Source organism: Eptatretus burgeri, chromosome 11, assembly GCF_056783735.1.
Source record: "Eptatretus burgeri isolate ZD-2024b chromosome 11, Ebu_testis_v1, whole genome shotgun sequence".
Lineage (NCBI taxonomy): Eukaryota > Metazoa > Chordata > Myxini > Myxiniformes > Myxinidae > Eptatretus > Eptatretus burgeri.
In genome coordinates, this window is record NC_140971.1 from 91,916,036 (window position 1) to 91,933,535 (window position 17,500).

Sequence of the window (17,500 nt, forward strand, 5' to 3'; positions counted from 1 at the left end):
CCTGGCCGAGGTGGAGACGCTCGTCGCGGGACTCGAGGCAGAGTGGAAATCCTCTATACCCCGAGCATCAGCAACCCCCTCCTGTTTCCCCCCGCGCTGAGATAGTGCGACCAAGGGGGCCCCTTTCCCACCCCCTATCAGACACTCCCCGCGAGGCCCGCGGAGTTGAGGCACCATCGCCGCTCCGCGTCTCATCACCAGACGGGTAGGCCCGACCCGGTCTCGGCCTCAGGCCCGCCTCATCCTTGAGGGTTCTCTATTCTTTTCCTTGGTTTTGGGTATGTGTTGTCGGCGCCGTCTGTGAAGTAAAATTGTATAAGTGTTGCCGTGTGCTCGCGTAATCGGTATTAGATCTGCATTGTCGCATTTGCTTTTTGTGTAAATTGCATTGTGTTTTTCTTTTCTATGTGCTTTTGGTGGAATTGAATATGTGTGCTTTCCGTTCATCGCGAATAAATGTGCTTTGTGTTGAACTGTTTCCCGCTTCGCTTCGTCATTTCTTTCATTGAATCCTCATCTTGCTTCACGTAAAGGGTTGGTAGTGGGCTGAATACGCCCGATAATTAATCGAACCGTCGAGGCCGACGATAACACCGCTCGGTTATCCCGATAGTACGGAACGGGTCGCTTAAGTGGCCCGTGTCCGAAGTCGACCTGCGGCGAGGTGCGATCGCCCGGTCTACCCTCCGTGTGGGTACTTAGGTAGGTCGAATTTGGCGAGCAACCCTATCCCACGCGGGGGCTGATTGGCTCGATCGCGGTGAGACCGAAAGGTCCACCCGTGACTGGTTCCCGGCGTTAGTCCGAGAGGGTCACGACTGGATTGTCCGTCCGGTGGGCGACGTGCCGCGATTCGAGTTACGTGGCCGTCAGCACGCCGGCGGGCGCGAATCCGTAACACTGGTGTCAGGAGTGGGATACAAACTCATCGCCCTCCTCGCGGCACTGGTATTGGAGAGCGGGACAACAGGCTCTCCTGTCTCCAGCAAAATTCACGGGAATCGGTCCAGGGGTGAGAGAAGCGACCCCCGATTCCCTCCAAATTACGAGCGATTCAAATTAACCCTTTAAGAGAAGCAAGATGGCGTCTCAAGGCGAGCGGGAGCCGGGGGTATTAGAAATGTATATGTGTAGTAATGTAGAATCCATGGTCCAGGATGGAATCCCCGTGCAGGAAATGTTGATTGTGCAGGAACACGGACTCGCCCAACTGAACCCAGAGCCCGAAATGGGTGCGGCAGCGGCCGCGGTGTATGACACCTCCCCCCCCCTCTCCACCAAAACCCTTCCCCAACCCTTGCCGAAACGGCTCAGCTGAGTGCATCCGACATAGCCCAGCTATGCACCATGCTGGCGAACATGAACGAAAAAATGGATACATTCACAAACGAAATAAAACGCATGAAAACTAAAATGGAAACAAACATGAAGGAAGAAACGAAAAAGCTCCGGGGGGAGACGCAGAACATGGGCCGATGCCTGCAGGCGGGCATGAAGGCCGTTAGCAGGGAACTCAAAATGGCGACTCCACGTGTAGAAGCAAACGAGCTGGAAGGGGGTGCAACGGCTGACAGGCCCGCGGTGGAGGCGGGTGAAAAAATAATTCAGGGGGCGTGTTGGGCGAGGGTCGTGACAGAGGAATCGACGGTGACCAAAAGGGAAAAATTAAATGGGGAGACCAAAACGTGTGAGACGAGACACGAGGTGACGACAACGGAAATAATAGTGGAGACAAGGGAGGTAAAGGGTGAAGAGTTGGCAGTGACGGTAGCCGGGAAGGGAACGATAGAGGAGAGACTGCACGGTGAGGACGGGGTAAGTGACGCACACACACACACGGAGGTAGTGGAGGACAATGGGGGTGAGCTCGCGGAGCGTGTAGAGACCCAGTGCGAGCACCTGGATGGCCTCCTCCAGGAACGAGGGGAGGGAGTATGCCCCCTTGAGGCGAGTCACGACCAAGTGAGTTCGGTCGTGCTTTGCGAGGTTGAGGGGACGGGTGCTGTGAACGGGTGCACGGAAAGCTTGGGGGGTATAGAGGCCCCGGAGACCCTTGTGGGGACACGAATCCCCAGTGTGGTTGTCCCTGTGTGTGTGGTGCAAGGCGTGAGTGCGTCCCCGTGTGTGGCAGCGACCCCGTGTGTGAGTGGTGTGTTGGCGATGGTGCCGGAGTGCGTGCTTCCCAGCACGCCGTGTGTAAAAGGGGCACCGCAAGTGGATGAGGCACCGCGGGTGAGTGCCCCCGCGTGTGTGAGTGAGGGACGGTGTGTGGATGAGGCACCGTGTGTGGAAGAGGCCGTGTGTGTGAGTGAAACGGCCAGTATGAGTGAGGCACCGCGGGTGAGTGCCCCCGCGTGTGTGAGTGAGGCACGGAGTGTGGATGAGGCACCACGGGTGAGTTCCCCCCGCGTGTGTAAGTAGTATGGTTTGTGTGACTAGTGAGGCACGCGTGAATGAACGGCCGAATGCAAGGGAGACCGTGTGTGTGAGAGAGCGGTATGAGAGGGAGATGTCGGTTGGCATGCGGGAGCACGCAGCCGCGTCTCCCGGTGTGAATGTGATGGAATGGACTGTGAGCGTCGTAACACGCAGGTGTGCGTGGGTCGAATGGCGACGACGACGGCGACAGAGGAAAGAAAGCCGAGTAGCGGCTGTAGTTGTTTCGCGGACTGTGCCGGGTTCACCCAGCAGTGAGCACGAGGTCCGTGCTGTGCAACGCACGAGACCGCCACGTGCTCGCTTGCGAGAGTGACGTTCCGGTCCGGAAACGCACGCGGTGGATTTGCCGATCCCGCGGACGGACAAAGTTTAGGCAGGTAAATGGATTTGGACCGGACGGGTTCTCCACGTGATCGTGTGTGTTAAGCTCCAACGGGCAAAGCACATGTGTTCGCGTGGGGAACCCCTCGAGACGTGGGGCTTGTGTTTTTTTTTGCGCACGGTGACGTCATGGCTGCACGTGTGGTTGGAATCCGGCAGGAGGGGTATCTCTGCCGGATGGTACCGTCCAAGGAGGGACGAGGAACACGTGCAGCTGCATGACGTCACGGGCAGGTGTAAAGTGCGCGAGCTCTGAGTTGCCGCGCAGGTGCTGCGCATGAAAAAAAAAAAAAAAACAAGCCTCACTTTCGGGTGCACAGGATTCCTGGGCAAAGGGTGGAAGACCCCCTTGACCCTGGGCACAGGATGGAAACTAGTTAGGGGGAAGGGTTAGCTTAGTTAGACCGACTTCATGGGGCAGGGGTAAGTCCTCATGGAGTCCGTGGAATGGATTAGTTAGAGGGATTGTAGCCAGATTTAGGTTGGGAAATAAAATGATTGATTTGGAGACAGAGACAGACTTTGGATGTGTAGAGTTGACGTAGTTTAGCTACGTAGTGTTAAAAGGAACGTGCTACTAGTTTAAGGGACGACGTGGGAGCACGAGTTAGTTAGGGGAGGTAGTTAGAAGGATGGCAGAGTTCAGCGGTGAGTGTGTTGAAGAGTTGTGGGTTGTGAGGTGAGTACGTGTACATGTTGAGTGAGTGAGGCCAGCGGGTCTGTGTGTATGGAGCGAATGGGGAATGCATGGTGCGATGAGTGATTGGGGGGAGGAGTGACTCCCGCCCAAGGGACCCCGGGGTCAGTATAAAGTGAGTTAGGGGGTTAGTCAAATTGAAAAATGGAGGTTGTTTTGTTGTTGGTGTGAATGTAGGCTCGAAACCCGTTTGGAGGGGTGCAGGAGCCCTGTTGACGGGCTTGGGAGCGTGGCTGCGAAAGGTGAGTATCGCTGAGTGGGTACCCCGGGCACCAGGCTAGTCGGCCGCGGTAGGCCATGGGCCCATGGGGGGCCGGGATAGAGTAGTGGGCACGGGTGCGCCTGCTTGGTGCGGGGGCCCGGGGCGCCATTAGCCGCGTGGGCAGTGTTGTGGGCATGGGTGACCCTCGGAAAGGGGCCCGGGAAGCCAGCCTGCCACGTGTGCGTTTCAGGGGAGGTGTCATGGGGGGCACTCCCCGGTGTTAGGGAGCTGGTAGGCTCGGAGGCAGTGTAGTGCCCGGGGGTGCCATAGCGGGAGATTCGGCAGAGGGTCGTGCCTGCCAAAGGGAGCCACGTGTCCCAGCCAGGAGACCGTGTGAGGGCACGGAGAGAAAATTGGGGGGCGAGGCCCGAAATTGTGAGGACACCAACACAGGCGACGGGAATCTGGGTTGTTAGAACCAATAGTTTAAGCGAGAGGCGCTTGTTGAAAGCCCCGGGGTAGTTTAACAGTTAAATGGTTAGGGTAGATTAGGAGATGTACCCCTCCACACCATCCATCCCCTCGCTCTCGTTGTGGGCCGCTGGACCCACTTTGGGTTAGATCGCCGAACTCTGGGGAGGCCATTCTGAGGCTTGAGTTGGGCCTCGACACAGGACGCTAGCTCTCCCTTATTCCCCTCCGGGAAGGGAACGTAGGGGTTGGGAGTAGGCTAGGTCACAGAATAGGTTAGCCGAACAAGGACGATAAAGGGGGTTAGGGGACGATTTATAGTGGGAAGTAAAAATAAATAAATAAGTTGGGGCTAAATTGGGGTTTGACAAATTAAGGGAGTGGGTATGAACAGTGACAGGCAAAGGCGATAGGTGGGAGGGAGACAGGTAGGTAGGTCCGAGCCCGCCTTCCAAGTGGCCAGCACCACCGCACTCCCTCCACCAACCTCCACTGAACGGCAAAGGCTGGCCAACTTCATCGGCTGGCCGTGTTTTGCTTCAAGGCAGAGGCCGGCCAACTTCATCGGCAGCTGTTGTGTTGCTGCAAGGCCTGTGCCGGCCCACTTCATCTGCCGGCTGGCTGTTTTTTTTTTCAAGGCCTGTGCCGGCCCACTTCATCTGCCGGCTGGCTGTTTTTTTTTTCAAGGCCTGTGCCGGCCCACTTCATCGGCAGCTGTGTGCTGCAAGGCCTGTGCCGGCCAGTTCATCGGCTGGCTGTTTTTCTGCAAGGCCTGTGCCGGCCAGTTCATCGGCTGGCTGTTTTTCTGCAAGGCCTGTGCCGGCCAGTTCATCTGCCGGCTGTGTTTGCCTGCAGCGGCCTTCTTCTGCGGGCTGTGTTTGCCTGCTGCCTTTGCCATGCCATGCCCACTGCCCCTGTTCACCAGCCCCGTTCAATTTTTGCTTTGCCCCCCCCTGTTCATTTCCATGTGCGCCAGGATCCGCAAGGCAACAGTTTACAAGCTGCGAGAACTGCCCTGTTGGCAGCTACAACATGGGCCTGCAGTGGCGGCCCGTGCACCGTGTTTGCGTCCAACCATTCATCCATCCATTCGTTGCGCTCATTGCGTGTGCCACTTGAGCTGGCACGGAGACTGCGTTTGTGCAGCCCATGCACCGTTGTGGTTCACTGCGTTCAGTTCAAAAAGGAAGGCCTTGGACTGCGTGTGAGCAGCCAGCCACTTTCCCTGTCACCTGCATTGTTTTGAGCTAGAGACTGCATGTGAGCAGCCTGGCTCCCTGCTAACTGCTTTTCTTTTGCAGAGTTCATTGATCCTGGGCCATGGTTTAGTGTAAAATTTGTAAGTTAAGGTTAAGATGCACTGTACATATGAGTGCGCCCCCGGCATGTCTGTCCTAGCGCCGGCAATTTTATTTAAGTCGTCCGTGTGAGTGAGTTTGTTTAGGTAGTTACGCAGCCCTCAGGTTATTTATTTTGGGGACACGAATACCATGAATGTCGCACTCAGGGATCCGTAGGTAAAATGTACTAGGGGAAAACTACACATGATGGCACACGAAAATTTGACGACTCGGGACGAGTCTGTAAAAAGGGGAGGGGGTAGTGTTGTGGTTACCAAATTCGCAAACCACCATTCAGGTCCCTTAGGTGAGATATCTCGGTAAGTGTATGTGTAGTTAGGCCCAAACCCGTTGTCTAGTGGGAATAAATGTCATTCATGCGTGCTGCGACTCTTCAGGATAGCCGTTTTTCTTTTACTATCTTTATTTTGGACCAACCGCCATTGTTACCACCACCAGTCACAACATCAACCACCAACCACAACGCCGCTTCACCACAACCGCCACGACCTTCACGTCACACCTCGCAACCGTCGCATCGCCACCGTTCTTGCGCCGCTTGTGGGTACCGGTGTTGGACTCGTGCAGGGCGCGCGCCGAACAGCGTGTACAAAACCACGGATTTTCCACTTCAAAAACGGATCAAAAACGACACACGCCCACTTTTGTTCCGTCCAATTGGTGAGCGAGGGGCGATTTGGCCCCGCCTCCAGGGCGTTGGAGGGCGATCGATATATGCAAATTTATGGATCAAAAAGCATTCACGCCCACTTTTTCTCGGGCCAATGGGGAGCGAGGTGAAAGGTCGAAGGGAGGGGGTCAAAGATGAGAGAGCGAAGCCACGGGGCTTATATAAGCGACCGCGTTCGTCAGTCAAGTCAATGAGGGAGTTAAGACTTCGCGGGCGGTGGAGTTGGGAAGAAGAAGCAGGAAGGAGTTGGTCGTCGTCGTGTGCGTTGGAGTCGGAACGGAGGGGACGGAGCTATGGAGAGGCAGCGAGGGCAGACGAGGGGGTGCTCGCGTCGTGCAGGGAGCTGCACACCAGGGAGGCCGACGGCGCGACCTGGCCGAGGTGGAGACGCTCGTCGCGGGACTCGAGGCAGAGTGGAAATCCTCTATACCCCGAGCATCAGCAACCCCCTCCTGTTTCCCCCCGCGCTGAGATAGTGCAACCAAGGGGGCCCCTTTCCCACCCCCTATCAGACACTCCCCGCGAGGCCCGCGGAGTTGAGGCACCATCGCCGCTCCGCGTCTCATCACCAGACGGGTAGGCCCGACCCGGTCTCGGCCTCAGGCCCGCCTCATCCTTGAGGGTTCTCTATTCTTTTCCTTGGTTTTGGGTATGTGTTGTCGGCGCCGTCTGTGAAGTAAAATTGTATAAGTGTTGCCGTGTGCTCGCGTAATCGGTATTAGATCTGCATTGTCGCATTTGCTTTTTGTGTAAATTGCATTGTGTTTTTCTTTTCTAAGTGCTTTTGGTGGAATTGAATATGTGTGCTTTCCGTTCATCGCGAATAAATGTGCTTTGTGTTGAACTGTTTCCCGCTTCGCTTCGTCATTTCTTTCATTGAATCCTCAACTTGCTTCACGTAAAGGGTTGGTAGTGGGCTGAATACGCCCGATAATTAATCGAACCGTCGAGGCCGACGATAACACCGCTCGGTTATCCCGATAGTACGGAACGGGTCGCTTAAGTGGCCCGTGTCCGAAGTCGACCTGCGGCGAGGTGCGATCGCCCGGTCTACCCTCCGTGTGGGTACTTAGGTAGGTCGAATTTGGCGAGCAACCCTATCCCACGCGGGGGCTGATTGGCTCGATCGCGGTGAGACCGAAAGGTCCACCCGTGACTGGTTCCCGGCGTTAGTCCGAGAGGGTCACGACTGGATTGTCCGTCCGGTGGGCGACGTGCCGCGATTCGAGTTACGTGGCCGTCAGCACGCCGGCGGGCGCGAATCCGTAACAATATATATATATATATATATATATATATATATATATATATATATATATATATATATATATATATATATATATATACATATACAGGGTGTGCCAATAAAAGGTTAACGTTAACCTCTTCAAATGACATTTGTACTTTTAGTCAATACCTTAATTTTTTGTTTTGTTTTGCAGGAGTGATCAATGATCTTTGGAGAAGTCATTCAAGCATAACAAAGTATTCTAAGGAAAAATGACGTTTTCTATGGAGCAAAGAGTAAACATTGTCAAGTGGTATTTTGAGACCAAATCGATTGCTTCTGTTCAGACGAGGTTCTGTATTGAATATGGAGTGCATCCCAAAAACAAGCCATGCAAGGTAGCCTTTTGGAAACGTGTGAAAAAGTTCAAAAGTGAAGGGATGATTCTCAACATTAACAAGGGATGGTACAGCCACCCAAGAAGTGGACGGTGTGAAGGAAACATGGAACGAGTTTGTGAGTCAGTCGTCATGCAAAGTCCGAAGAAATCGCATCGACAAAGATCAGCTGAACTGGGTCTCACTCCCAGCAGTATCAGAAGAATAATGAAACAAGATGTAAACCTCTTTTCTTACATCACAACAGCTCATAAATTGACCGATGGGGATAAAGCAGCACGAGTTGCTACGTGTGAGATGCTGCAGCAGAAGATGGAGGCAAACCCAAACTGGATTTGTGATGTGTGGTTTAGTGATGAGCACACTTTCATGTAAATTCAAACAATTTTCTGGGGGAGTCAATGCCCAGATGAGGTTGAAGAGAAGTTGCTTAAGGGTTGGAAAGTCACTGCTTGTGTGGCTGTCAGCTACATAGGTGTGTTTGGGCCGTATTGGTTTGAAGACAAAAACAGAAGAACGGTTACCATCATTCAAGAAGGATACCGGTCAATTGTCAGCACATTTTCTGAAGACTTGAAGCAATCGATGAGCACTGCAGCCCTCCCGTGACAGTGGTTCATGCAAGAAGGTGCTACCCCGCATACAGTCAATGAAACAATTGCCTTTCTGCGTCAAAGATTCGGACAAAGAGTTCTCAGTTTGTGTATGGAAAATGAATGGTCTCCACACAGCTCTGACCTCAATCCACTAGATTTTTAGCTCTGGGGAGCTTGTGAGGATAACTTCTACAAAGAACACACCAGATCTGAACCTGATCTGAAGGCAGCAGTTGAGGCTTATGTACAGACAGTAACTATTAAAACTTGCAGAAACATCATTGAAAACTTCCGAATTCGTGTGAATGCATGTTGTGTGTGTGTGTGTTGGGGGAGGGGGGGTGCTCACATTGAACACCTCAACTATAAGCGCATTAACGCATAATGAGTTTCATTTCTCCATGATGTGGTTTTCATTTTCCAAGTTAATTTTTTGTTTTATTACTCAATGTTCTGGTTAATAAATTTTTGAAATAGTTAACCTTTTATTGACATACCCGTTATATTGTTGCGAATCTGGAAGCCATGACCACTCTACATACAGGTCCTATAGAACAGTTATATCGGTAAGTATGTGTTGTTTAGTTAGGGTCCCCGTCCCTCATTTAATGGGTGAATAAATGTACATGCACTGCAAGTTACTTTGATAGTCAGGGTTTTCATTTATTTTTAAATCCTCAATACTACAACAACGCCAGCATCACCCTCACCTTCACCTCGCTCTGGCCGATGCCATGGTGGGCGGAGTTCAAGGAGGAGCCTCGCGGCGGCCCGCGACCAATCAGCGTGCTACGAGTGAGGTGACCGCCGTTCAGCCAATCAGATCCTGCGACAGAGAGAAAGGCGGTCCGCGTGACGTCACCACCCCCCCGGGCCAATCGACGGACTTGCCGCTCGTTTTGGCCAATGACAGGGCGATGAGCGATTCTGCGCGCCAAAACTGTCCAGTGAGGGAGAGCGGGGAGGGGGGAAGCGGCCCCTTCCCCCATGGACGGGGTGAATAAGGGTGGAGCACGATCGGATCAGAAAAGAAGAGCTTGAGAGATCCTTCCTCCACAAGAACCGCAAGGGTTGCGCGCCATGTCTCTGTCGGTGAACAAGGAGAGAGAAACGGGTGACACGAGTGGAGATCGCGTTCGCCTCACACGCGAAAGGTCCGAGTCCCGCCACCCCACCGGCTCAACGTACCTGCACGAGGTGGACAGTTCCGACGCAGGCTCTGGTGTTCAGCTCGCCTTTCCCTCCGAGCTGGAGGCCTCAATAAAGGCTGTGGCCACCGGTTCTTAGGTGTACGTGTATGTGTGTTTCTGGCGCCAGTCTATTAAGTAAAACTGCATAAGTGCTTGTACATAAATTGCTATTCCTTCAATATTCAGTTAACTCTGCCTTCTTGCGTGCTCCCCTGCCCCATTATAAATAAATACATTTGTTAAATGTATCGGTTCGTTGCTGTGTTTCTTCCATTGGCTTAGCGCGACACGTGTTGGTGAATTATAAAGGCTGTTGCCACGGTAAATGTACGATTGGACCGACGAAACTTCGGCAACCGTCCGCTCGGGTTGCGCACGAGTCGGGCACGCTAACGGCTCGATTCGTATGAGGGCCGTCGGGGGTGTGAATACTCGGTAACTCGCCACGTGGATTTCTAGGTATTTTGAAGATTGGCAAATAACCCTGTACCACGTGGTGTAATTATTGACAAATCACAGTCCGGTAAGGGACCCGTACTTGTCGGAGTTTTCCGAAAGGTACGATCTAGATTCCGGGTGTTCGGTGGAGTAGACTCTGCAGCTCCATCTTGCGGTCGTGCTCGTCGCCGATACCCGGCCCGCAACAATATTGAGCCATGATGACGAAGGTTGCAGAACGGGAGTTTTTTGCGTCTTCTCCATGACTTTCTGCAAATATTTGACAGTTAACGTGATCGAGATTTGGAGTGTTTATAATCCAATGGCGTACGTCAGTCAAGTTAAAAAAACTCATGTAATTAAAAAGTGTGTCAGAAAATGTTCTTGACCTTGTTGAAGAACAAACCTCATGACCCTCGCTGGTATGGCCGTGTTGCAGGGTAGTATAATAGTCATGTTGGAAGATCAAGGTTTCAGTCCTCTGAAGTGCCTCCAGCTCGTCGGCTTTAAACTGCACTTTCCAAAAGTTTCACACATTCCAAAGTTTTCACAGAGCCAGAGAAATGTTAAAATCAATTCCAATGATGAAACACTAAGAACATAAAATTGACAAATCACAGACTAGACAAGCTAAGGGTGGACTGCTAAAACGAGATATCCTCCACTTTGCACTTCAATAGAAACTTCAAAGAAAGACCTCACCTCAAACATATTGCCAGCCGTTGCTCCACAGATATTGCTCTCCTGAAGTTTGTGTTTTGTTTACAAATGAAAGGTCCAAGCTGTTCGATGAGCTCCTCAAACTGGGTCTTCGTGAAGCGAAAATCCATTTTAAACACCTTGCCGTGCAATTTAAGCTCCTGAACCAATCTGTGTCCCTCTCTGACATTTCTTCCTTTTTGATCGATTTCATGACTCCACATTCTTCTTTTCTTCTCCACTTGTTTTTGCCGAAGGAAGAGTAATAACAGTAACTTCCTTCTGTGAGCCATTGAGTCACTCCCAGTCTCTCCACACTCACCGACTCTTCTCCTTCCCTTTGTCTCACCGAATCTTCTCCTTCCCTTTGTCTCACCGACTCTTCTCCTTCCCTTTGTCTCACCGACTCTTCTCCTTCCCTTCGTCTCACCGACTCTTCTCCTTCCCTTCGTCTCACTGAATCTTCTCCTTCCCTTCGTCTCACCGAATCTTCTCCTTCCCTTTGTCTCACCGAATCTTCTCCTTCCCTTTGTCTCACCGAATCTTCTCCTTCCCTTTGTCTCACCGAATCTTCTCCTTCCCTTTGTCTCACCGAATCTTCTCCTTCCCTTTGTCTCACCGAATCTTCTCCTTCCCTTTGTCTCACCGAATCTTCTCCTTCCCTTTGTCTCACCGAATCTTCTCCTTCCCTTTGTCTCACCGAATCTTCTCCTTCCCTTTGTCTCACCGAATCTTCTCCTTCCCTTTGTCTCACCGAATCTTCTCCTTCCCTTTGTCTCACCGAATCTTCTCCTTCCCTTTGTCTCACCGAATCTTCTCCTTCCCTTTGTCTCACCGAATCTTCTCCTTCCCTTTGTCTCACCGACTCTTCTCCTTCCCTTCGTCTCACCGACTCTTCTCCTTCCCTTCCTCTCACCGAATCTTCTCCTTCCCTTTGTCTCACAGACTCTTCTCCTTCCCTTCCTCTCACCGACTCTTCTCCTTCCCTTTGTCTCACCGACTCTTCTCCTTCCCTTCCTCTCACCGAATCTTCTCCTTCCCTTTGTCTCACAGACTCTTCTCCTTCCCTTCCTCTCACCGACTCTTCTCCTTCCCTTTGTCTCACCGACTCTTCTCCTTCCCTTCCTCTCACCGAATCTTCTCCTTCCCTTTGTCTCACAGACTCTTCTCCTTCCCTTCCTCTCACAGAATCTTCTCCTTCCCTTCCTCTCACAGAATCTTCTCCTTTCCTTCCTCTCACAGAATCTTCTCCTTTCCTTCCTCTCACAGAATCTTCTCCTTTCCTTCCTCTCACAGAATCTTCTCCTTCCCTTCCTCTCACCGACTCTTCTCCTTCCCTTTGTCTCACCGACTCTTCTCCTTCCCTTTGTCTCACCGACTCTTCTCCTTCCCTTTCTCTCACAGAATCTTCTCCTTCCCTTTGTCTCACCGACTCTTCTCCTTCCCTTTCTCTCACAGAATCTTCTCCTTCCCTTTCTCTCACAGAATCTTCTCCTTCACTTTCTCTCAGAATCTTCTTCTTCCCTTTTAATACTCTTCCTATCTCGGGCGACGTCGTTAAACGTTCCACAGATTTGTCGCCGGGGTCCACGCTGTCGTGTGTTTCGGCTTTGAAGACTCCATGTGGAGCAGTTTCTCGCTTGATTGGCTCCTCAGCTCATGTCGAGTTCATATTCTTCGTTTTACCGACGTCGTGTTTCCGCAGTGTGTCCAAGGGGAAACTGCGTCACAAGTCATCCACAAAACCTCAACAACACATCGCCACCGCCACCGCCGTGAACCCCAACACAGAATCTTCTCCACAACTCTGATCTGAAACCAACTTGCTGACAGGAAATCCCGCCTTGTACCCGACATCCGGCCTCTCTGTGACTTTTGGACTCATATTATAAGTATTTTTTTTTGCAATCTTATTCTTGTCATACGACTTTTTTGGAAATTATTTATTTTGTCTGGTATATATTTTAATTTGAACCGGTATTGAATAAAAGTATTATTCGACGTGTATAGCCCAAATGGTTTGCCGACGCTGGTATTCTGTTTTTTAATACCGTGTTTCTGTAAATAAATAAATTTCCTTTTAATATCTAATACATATCATTGGCTCCTTTACGTGTCTTTAACTTTTATTCAAAGAACAGAGTCGATAGTAAAAAAAAAATTAAAAAAACAACAACAACAACTTCCTGAGGTGAATTCACCACGTGGTTAGGGTATGGCGGATAAAGTCCGCGCGTTGAGGGGTTGTGGTCTATCGTCTCTCCTTTCGCTCCGTCTGCGAGAGCTTTCTCCCTTGAGGCGGCGGGTATGTTCGTAAATGGAGTACTTGGTTAGTCAAAACAAGTAAATAAAACAGACGACGTGCACCGTAATCGTCATGGCGACTTGTGCTCTTTTATTTACTTTGAAAATTTTAATCTTTTTTTTTTAATTGAGAACTTCATGTTTGGCCCAACTTCGAATTTAACCTTTCGCATTTTGTCCAATGATCGTTCACTCTGAAATGTAAACGTCATATGGTGGGACGACCTCCAACTTTGGAAGTTCAAAATGTCCTGTTGGAGGTTTAATACAAGACCAGACCGCTCACAGCCGGGCAACCGGCCATGCAATGAACTCGTTTTCCTGTTGCCCTGCACTCTATCGTTATGTCTCTCTCCCCCCCCACTCTCTCCCCCCCTCTCTCCCCCCCACTCTCTCCCCCCTCACTCTCTCCCCCCTCCACTCTCTCCCCCCTCACTCTCTCCCCCTCCACTCTCTCCCCCCTCCACACTCTCTCCCCCCTCCCTCTCTCCCCCTCACTCTCTCCCCCCTCCTCTCTCCCCCACTCTCTCCCCCCCTCTCCCCCACTCTCTCCCCCCACTCTCTCTCCCCCCACTCTCTCTCCCCCCCCACTCTCTCTCCCCCCCACTCTCTCTCTCCCTCCCCACTCTCTCTCCCTCCCCACTCTCTCTCCCTCCCCACTCTCTCTCCCCCACTCTCTCTCCCCCCCCTCTCTCTCCCCCACTCTCTCTCCCCCCCCCCCTCCCCCACTCTCTCCCCCCCACTCTCTCTCCCTCCCCACTCTCTCTCCCTCCCCACTCTCTCTCCCCCCACTCTCTCTCCCCCCCTCTCTCTCCCCCACTCTCTCTCCCCCCCACTCTCTCTCTCCCCCCCACTCTCTCTCCCTCCCCCCTCTCTCTCTCCCCCCACTCTCTCTCCCCCCCCACTCTCTCTCTCCCCCCTCTCTCTCTCCCCCCCACTCTCTCTCTCCCCCCTCTCTCTCCCCCCGCACACTCTCTCTCTCCCCCACTCTCTCTCTCCCCCCCCACTCTCTCTCCCCCCCCACTCTCTCTCTCTCTCTCCCCACACTCACTCTCTCTCTCCCCCCACTCTCTCTCTCCCCCCCACTCTCTCTCTCTCTCCCCCGCTCTCTCTCTCTCCCCCGCTCTCTCTCTCTCACCCTCCCCCCCTCTCTCTCTCTCCCCCCCACTCTCTCTCTCTCCCCCCACTCTCTCTCTCTCCCCCCACTCTCTCTCTCCCCCCCACTCTCTCTCTCCCCCCCCTCTCTCTCTCTCTCCCCCCCACTCTCTCTCTCTCCCCCCGCTCTCTCTCTCTCTCCCCCGCTCTCTCTCTCTCCCCCGCTCTCTCTCTCTCCCACGATCTCTCTCTCCCCCGCTCTCTCTCTCCCCCGCTCTATCTCTCTCCCCCGCTCTCTCTCACTCTCCCCCGCTCTCTCTCTCTCTCCCCCCCACTCTCTCTCTCTCCCCCCCCTCTCTCTCTCTCCCCCCCCCTCTCTCTCTCCCCCACTCTCTCTCCCCCACTCTCTCCCCACTCTCTCTCCCCCCACTCTCTCTCCCCCTCTCTCTCCCCCACTCTCTCTCTCCCCCCCACTCTCTCTCTCTCCCCCCCACTCTCTCTCTCTCCCCCCCACTCTCTCTCTCCCCCACTCTCTCTCCCCCCCACTCTCTCTCCCCCCCACTCTCTCTCCCCCACTCTCTCTCCCCCCCACTCTCTCTCCCCCCACTCTCTCTCCCCCACTCTCTCTCCCCCCCACTCTCTCTCCCCCACTCTCTCTCCCCCCACTCTCTCTCTCCCCACTCTCTCTCCCCCCTCTCTCTCTCCCCCACTCTCTCTCCCCCCCACTCTCTCTCCCCCCCACTCTCTCTCTCCCCCCCCACTCTCTCTCTCCCCCCCACTCTCTCTCCCCCCCACTCTCTCTCTCCCCCCCACTCTCTCTCTCCCCCCCACTCTCTCTCTCCCCCCCACTCTCTCTCCCCCCCACTCTCTCTCTCCCCCCCCACTCTCTCTCTCCCCCCCCACTCTCTCTCTCCCCCCCACTCTCTCTCTCCCCCCCCCACTCTCTCTCCCCCCCCACTCTCTCTCTCCCCCCCTCTCTCTCTCCCCCCCACTCTCTCTCCCCCCCCCCTCTCTCTCCCCCCCACTCTCTCTCTCCCCCCCACTCTCTCTCTCCCCCCACTCTCTCTCTCTCCCCCCCCCCACTCTCTCTCTCTCCCCCCACTCTCTCTCTCTCCCCCCCACTCTCTCTCTCTCTCCTCCCCCCACTCTCTCTCTCTCCCCCCCACTCTCTCTCTCTCCCCCCCCCCTCTCTCTCTCTCCCCCCCACTCTCTCTCTCTCCTCCCCCCACTCTCTCTCTCTCCCTCTCTCCTCCCCCTCTCTCTCTCTCTCTCCTCCCCCCACTCTCTCTCTCTCTCTCCCTCCCCCCCACTCTCTCTCTCCCCCCCACTCTCTCCTCCCCCCACTCTCTCTCTCTCTCTCCCCCCCCCCACTCTCTCTCTCTCTCTCCTCCCCCACTCTCTCTCTCTCTCCTCCCCCCACTCTCTCTCTCTCTCTCCCTCCCCCACTCTCTCTCTCTCTCTCTCTCCCCCCACTCTCTCTCTCTCTCTCCTCCCCCCACTCTCTCTCTCTCCCCCCCACTCTCTCTCTCTCCCCCACTCTCTCTCTCTCTCTCTCCCCCCACTCTCTCTCTCTCTCTCCCCCCCACTCTCTCTCTCTCTCCTCCCCCCACTCTCTCTCTCTCCCCCGACTCTCTCTCTCCCCCCCGACTCTCTCTCTCTCCCCCGACTCTCTCTCTCCCCCCGACTCTCTCTCTCTCCCCCCCGACTCTCTCTCTCCCCCCCGACTCTCTCTCTCCCCCCGACTCTCTCTCTCCCCCCCCCGACTCTCTCTCTCCCCCCCGACTCTCTCTCTCCCCCCCGACTCTCTCTCTCCCCCCCCCCGGCTCTCTCTCTCCTCCCCCCCTCTCTCTCTCCCCCCCGACTCTCTCTCTCCCCCCCCGTCTCTCTCTCTCCCCCCGACTCTCTCTCTCCCCCCCGACTCTCTCTCTCCCCCCCCCCCGACTCTCTCTCTCCCCCCCCGACTCTCTCTCTCCCCCCGACTCTCTCTCCCCCCCCCCCTCTCTCTCTCCCCCCCGACTCTCTCTCTCCCCCCCCGACTCTCTCTCTCCCCCCCGACTCTCTCTCTCCCCCCCGACTCTCTCTCTCTCCCCCCCGACTCTCTCTCTCCCCCCCCGAAAGCTCTCTCTCTCCCCCCGACTCTCTCTCTCCCCCCGACTCTCTCTCTCCCCCCCGACTCTCTCTCTCCCCCCCCCGACTCTCTCTCTCCCCCCCGACTCTCTCTCTCTCCCCCCCGACTCTCTCTCTCCCCCCCGACTCTCTCTCTCCCCCCCCGACTCTCTCTCTCTCCCCCCCGACTCTCTCTCTCCCCCCCGACTCTCTCTCTCCCCCCCCCGACTCTCTCTCTCCCCCCCCCGACTCTCTCTCTCCCCCCCGACTCTCTCTCTCCCCCCCGACTCTCTCTCTCCCCCCCCCGACTCTCTCTCTCCCCCCGACTCTCTCTCTCCCCCCCCCGACTCTCTCTCTCCCCCCCGACTCTCTCTCTCCCCCCCCCCCGACTCTCTCTCTCTCTCCCTCCCCCCGACTCTCTCTCTCTCTCTCTCCTCCCCCGACTCTCTCTCCCCCCCGACTCTCTCTCTCCCCCCTCCCCCCACTCTCTCTCTCTCTCTCCTCCCCCCCCCGACTCTCTCTCCCCCCCGACTCTCTCTCTCCCCCCCCGACTCTCTCTCTCCCCCCGTCTCTCCCCGACTCTCTCTCTCCCCCCGACTCTCTCTCTCCCTCCCCCGACTCTCTCTCTCCCCCCCGACTCTCTCTCTCCCTCCCCCCGACTCTCTCTCTCTCTCCCTCCCCCCGACTCTCTCTCTCCCTCCCCCGACTCTCTCTCTCCCTCCCCGACTCTCTCTCTCCCTCCCCCGACTCTCTCTCTCCCCCCCCCCCGACTCTCTCTCTCCCTCCCCCCGACTCTCACTCTCCCCCCGACTCTCTCCCTCCCCCCGACTCTCTCTCTCCCCCCCGACTCTCTCTCTCCCCCCCCCCCGACTCTCTCTCTCCCCCCCCGACTCTCTCTCTCCCCCCCGACTCTCTCTCTCCCCCCCGGCCCTCTCTCTCTCCCCCCCCCGACTCTCTCTCTCCCCCCCCGACTCTCTCTCTCCCCCCCCGACTCTCTCTCTCCCCCCCGACTCTCTCTCTCCCCCCCCGACTCTCTCTCTCCCCCCCCCCGACTCTCTCTCTCCCCCCCCGACTCTCTCTCTCCCCCCCGACTCTCTCTCTCCCCCCCCGACTCTCTCTCTCCCCCCCGACTCTCTCTCTCCCCCCCGACTCTCTCTCTCCCCCCCGACTCTCTCTCCCCCCCGACTCTCTCTCTCCCCCCCCGACTCTCTCTCTCTCTCCCCCC

The 17,500-nt window shown here is 55.1% G+C and overlaps 2 protein-coding genes across 6 annotated transcripts in view; one reads left to right on the forward strand and one right to left on the reverse strand.

Annotated features, from left to right (window-relative positions):
* The window catches only part of LOC147017651 (uncharacterized), a 30,885-nt gene extending 19,817 nt beyond the window's left edge, over positions 1–11,068 (reverse strand). The window contains exons 1-3 of one of the 4 annotated variants that reach the window (XM_085847386.1): positions 10,774–11,068; positions 10,478–10,582; positions 9,160–10,341 (exon numbers count right to left, since the gene is read on the reverse strand). In XM_085847386.1, coding sequence (XP_085703512.1) covers positions 9,160–9,179 — 20 coding nt within the window. In that variant the 5' untranslated portion in view covers positions 9,180–10,341; positions 10,478–10,582; positions 10,774–11,068. Of the gene's footprint in view, positions 1–9,153; positions 10,583–10,773 lie in introns of all 4 variants that reach the window. The other 3 variants (XM_085847387.1, XM_085847388.1, XM_085847385.1) reach the window with 3 other exon arrangements.
* A 1,864-nt stretch (positions 11,069–12,932) lies between these two features.
* The window catches only part of DNTTIP2 (deoxynucleotidyltransferase terminal interacting protein 2), a 15,951-nt gene continuing 11,383 nt past the window's right edge, over positions 12,933–17,500 (forward strand). Inside the window, exon 1 of one of the 2 annotated variants that reach the window (XM_085847389.1) lies at positions 12,933–13,075. In XM_085847389.1, the coding sequence (XP_085703515.1) occupies positions 12,986–13,075 (90 nt within the window). In that variant the 5' untranslated portion in view covers positions 12,933–12,985. Of the gene's footprint in view, positions 13,100–17,500 lie in introns of both variants that reach the window. The other variant, XM_085847390.1, reaches the window with a different exon arrangement.